The following is a 4,493-nucleotide window of genomic DNA, read 5'->3' on the forward strand; positions in this document are numbered from 1 at the left end:
GGTTAATAATACCTGGATGAAGAAAATCGGGAAACCGACCTACTCATCATCTTATGAAAACATTATTTTCTTATCATTATTTCACCGGTATAGAATCAATACATTTAAATGATAATGACTAAATAATAAACAAATTTGTTAGTAGTAAAATCCAAACTATATTTATTAGCCAAAACAATATTAAGTTGAATAGTTATTTATGAAATTTTTAATTTAACAAAAACATTAACAACATAAACTATATATTTAACATATAGGTAAATAATTTTAAATAAATATTAATATTTAATATATTATTTATAAATATATATTATTATTTTAAAATTGGAATCTCCAAAATTGAAAAGTGCAGGCTTCAAAATTAGCTTTCCTAGTTGAGGAATTAAATAATGCAGCACAAACGCTCCATGTGTCAACATGATTAAACCTCTTACTTTGATTATATTATTTGTGATTATTCACCCAAAGTCCACAAATTAAATTAAATACAACTCAATTAAGTTAACTTAAGAGTGATACATAAATTCACTGTGGCCCAATAAAGAAATCCATATAATATCATTCGAAATCACCATAATAGAATACATAAAACTTCGATTCTAAAAAAAACAATGTATTTCGGTAAAATTCAGAAGACCCAAAATGCATAATTTTGGGAATGTGGCATAACTAATATGCACTTTTAATGTAATAAATGAAATTGCAAATTTCGCAAACCTAGAATCTTCCTATACCTCTATAACTACCAAACATAAAACTAAATTCCAAAATCCAATGCAAAAGTATGCTATTCAAGCACAACTATAGGTGCAAGCATGTAAAGTCAATACAATGAAAAAGGTGAAAATTTGCAAATAGGCAAAATCCAACTTTTGAAATCCACCATAAACCAATTCTCTTGTGAATAAAAATTATAAATTTATATACCCTGGTAAAGAAATCAATTGCTAATATAAGTTTATAGAACCCAATAAAGAAAACATCAAATTTAGAAAAACAAGCAAGTAAATTTGTGTTTCACCACAACTTATTTCAAGTTTTTGTAAATTTGGTACAACTAAATAAGGAAAGATGTGTACGCCTCCTAAAACTAAATAGTCTAATAGCTCTAGAGAAGGCTCTCATGTCTCACACATAAAGAGGTCTTACACATAAATCCATCTCAATGAGTCTAGTAGATCAAACATCAATTTGAGGTTGGCCTAGCTAGGCTGTGACATTAAATTAGATTATGCCCATTATCATATTCTCTTCAAGTCTATTTGAGTATATGTTTACCCAATACAACACACGGTCAATGCTTCCCTATCCTACACTCTTCAAATGTAGAACAACTCGAGGAAGGCTAATAGAGATTTTTGTCAATGAGATAATGTAGTCACTAGATTACATACATTATTTTACAAACATAGTATTAACTAGATTATCACTCGAGTTTGGTTTTGAGGACGAATCCTTGGAAGTTCTCATGGAGCTTACAAAAGTACAAAATGCAAAAAACCAAGAATTTGAAGAAATCAGGTTGTGTTCAATAATAGGTGCAGTTAGGTATTCAGGTGTCACGACTCACTGTCAGTTACGAATTAGGATTTAACGATTACAACTGTGCTTTAATGAAAAAAGGGTTCCGAGCAAGGCTTAATCTGTTATGCGACATGCCACAAAAGCATTCAATTTATTTAGCAAATAGAGCATTGAGTAGTTGTCCTCTACAGGCAGCCTTCATTGCAAATTACATAATGCAGCCAATTAGCAAGTTTCCAATATAGGTGAATCTTGATACTAATTGATTTATTGAGTCTGCTACATTAAATAATTTAGTGAACAATAAAGGACACTGAAGTTTTCCCACGTAAGGTGGCAAATCAGTTATTATATATATATATATATATATATATATATATATATATATATATATATATGTGTGTGTGTGTGTGTTTGTGTGTGAAACTTGTCATAATTCGGCAAGTGCTATTTCATGGACTATAGCATTATAAATGCACTCTTAAGAGACCTTAAGTACAGTGTTGGGAAGCGGGTTCTGACATCGGCTTTGGCGGTCAGCGGTGTGCATCATTTCTCCGGCGAACGAATTCTGATTCCGTATGTATTCGCATTCGCATTCATCCACCCGCATACCATCCATACATCACTCATTTTGAATTTGGAAACCCGCCGTCCCATGTCATACCATCGCCCGCATACCATCCATACATCACTCATTTTGAATTTGGAAACCCGCCTAAATACTGACTCGCGCCTTTCTCTCCTATTTACTGCCCTCCACTTCCTCCCTGCTTTATCAGTCAATATCGTCTGAATGCTTTTGAAATCGGGAATTTCTGTCCGAATCTCTGCAATTTTCACACTGTACTCAGAATTCGGTGTCAACTGAAGGGAGTATCAATCTCTGTTTCGGCGATTCATACAAATTTGTGGCAAATCAGCAGATAAAGAAGTCAAAAAAATGGCAGTGAATACGCCTGTGTTCACAATAGCAGCTGCGGTTGCCGCAATTGGGGCTTTCTGCAGGTTCGAATCTCATCGCCTTCCATCAACATCAGATACGGATGGCCATCATGTAAGTATATGAAAAATTGCTTCTTCATCATTTTGGGTTCTGCAAAGAGGGGAGGGGTTACTGTTTCTTGGGGTTAGGGTTTCTAATTATGGTGGTTTTTGGGTTCACAAGATCAGAGTTACAGTCGGCAGGGCGGTGAATTAAATAGAAAAGCAAAGGAGGAATGGACGACAGTAAAGTTTGCCCCTGAATTTGACGGTCTCCACTGCTATGAGACGTTGGTTAGGTTCTGATTGCTGTGAGGATGAACTTAACCAGCTAGCAAATTGAATTTCACTGATGTGATAAATTATGTAAAATATATTCATTTAAATTATATTTTTGGACGACTTTCCCTTCTTTGTATTTCCTGAACAATTTCTTTAATTTAATTCTTCCGATTATTTTTTAATGATTATCCCACAGTTTTAGCTCGCCAAAATTTGGGCATTCGAATTCTGCTAAAATCGCCCAAAATCGTGGATTCTAATGACACAAATTCAGAGGGCCATTAAAAACCTTTACAGCACAGAATCTGTATCATGGAGTCGCAATGCTGGCAGTTTGTATTTTAAAATGCTTTTTATTTTTTGTGCATTTTTTTCACAATTTTTCCCCAGCGGTATAATATGCAGAATTCGGTATATAATTTGCAGAATTGAAATGTTCAATGTTTTTGGTTTTTTTATCATTTTTTTTTTCTCAATTGTGTCCCACATTTGATGGGATGATATTTTCCCAGCGGTATAATATGCAGAATTCTGTATATAATTTGGATAATTGAAGTGTTTTGATAGGATATTTTCCCAACTTTATAATATCTAGAATAATTTGGAGTTGGAGAATGGAAGTGTTTTAAGGAGTTATTGAAATTTTTAAAAAAATTGAATTCATTTATACATTTTTTTTTTTTTCTAGGTAAAGTCTAATCTATATTAAAGAAAGAAAATATTTACAGAGGTTACATCATTCGAGGGGAGCATTGCCCTGCCCTCTACCAAAAACAACTGATTCCAGTGATACCCCATTACATGATTTTGTCCATTTGTGTTCCTTGGACAACAGATATACATAGACCAGATTCTTGTATAGCAGACAAACCAAAAACAAACTTTGAAGAACCTGAAGACCCTAACCATTGAAACTATAGTAACAGTAGACATACTTCCATGATTCGACAGAGGAGAGAAACTGATATCAACCAAACTATGAACCGATAGAGACATAGAAGACATAAAGCCAAAACCTGGAGAAAACAGTCCAAGACGACTCAGGAAGGGTGACTGGGCGCCTCCGGCAGCCTCAACTGCTCTGGGCTGGGCGTATCAAGCCTGATCACCATATCTTCGTCCCATTGCATCTGCCCGTCTGAACCTGGCTGAACAGAGACATGGCTTTCCTCTCTGTCCTGAGTGAACTGAACCGGAGGTGGAATTTCCTGCACTGTGGAAGCCATAGTCGAATTCTCCTGAAACTGGGCCGGCGGAGGCTGACCAACCGGTGCTACAGCAGCTAAGGGACGGGGCACGCGGTAGACCCTCCCCTGCATATCCCCCAACAAGATTTCATTGGAATGAAGTCTAGCAGAGGCCTGCGAAGAGGAAGGGTTGTCCGCAGGAGCTGCTTCAGATAGGTAAATCGACAAATTCACAATGACGTCCGAGCATAGAAGCCACCCCGGGATTCTGAGACGAATTGGCTGGAAGGAATTTGGCAGAAGCAGAAATTCCTGCTCCGAGCTGGAAGAAGAATGGGCCGAGTCTTCCATAGGCGCCACAGAATTCACCTCTTCATCATCCAAAACCATGCGAGTGCCTAATATCCCACCGCGGCGAGGCACACCTCGTCTGCGCATCCTGAAACCAAATTCAAAGACAATAAGGCCCTGTTTTACCAGCCTGTGTCGTTCCGCAGGCTTGAAATCATACCCAGG

At 36.5% G+C, this 4,493-nt stretch overlaps 1 protein-coding gene across 1 annotated transcript; it reads left to right on the forward strand.

Annotated features, from left to right (window-relative positions):
- The first annotated feature begins 2,125 nt into the window (after positions 1-2,125).
- LOC149167250 (uncharacterized) lies at positions 2,126-3,168 on the forward strand. The gene is made up of 2 exons (XM_089431484.1): positions 2,126-2,585; positions 2,693-3,168. The coding sequence occupies exons 1-2, from the start codon at positions 2,468-2,470 to the stop codon at positions 2,812-2,814; spliced, it is 240 nt and encodes a 79-aa protein (XP_089287610.1). The 5' UTR covers positions 2,126-2,467; the 3' UTR covers positions 2,815-3,168.
- The last annotated feature ends 1,325 nt before the right edge of the window (positions 3,169-4,493 follow it).

Source organism: Pinus tabuliformis, chromosome 5_1 (assembly GCF_031772625.1).
Source record: "Pinus tabuliformis cultivar Carrire ecotype Pingquan chromosome 5_1, CPIR1, whole genome shotgun sequence".
Taxonomy (NCBI): Eukaryota; Viridiplantae; Streptophyta; class Pinopsida; order Pinales; family Pinaceae; genus Pinus; species Pinus tabuliformis.

What these genes read in the sequence shown, in the direction of transcription:
- LOC149167250 (XM_089431484.1), top strand. Translation starts at nt 2,468, where the DNA reads ATGGCAGTGAATACGCCTGTGTTCACAATAGCAGCTGCGGTTGCCGCA. An exon ending in TACGGATGGCCATCATGTAA is followed by an intron (nt 2,586 to 2,692) that starts GTATATGAAAAA and finishes TGGGTTCACAAG; the next exon opens with ATCAGAGTTACAGTCGGCAG.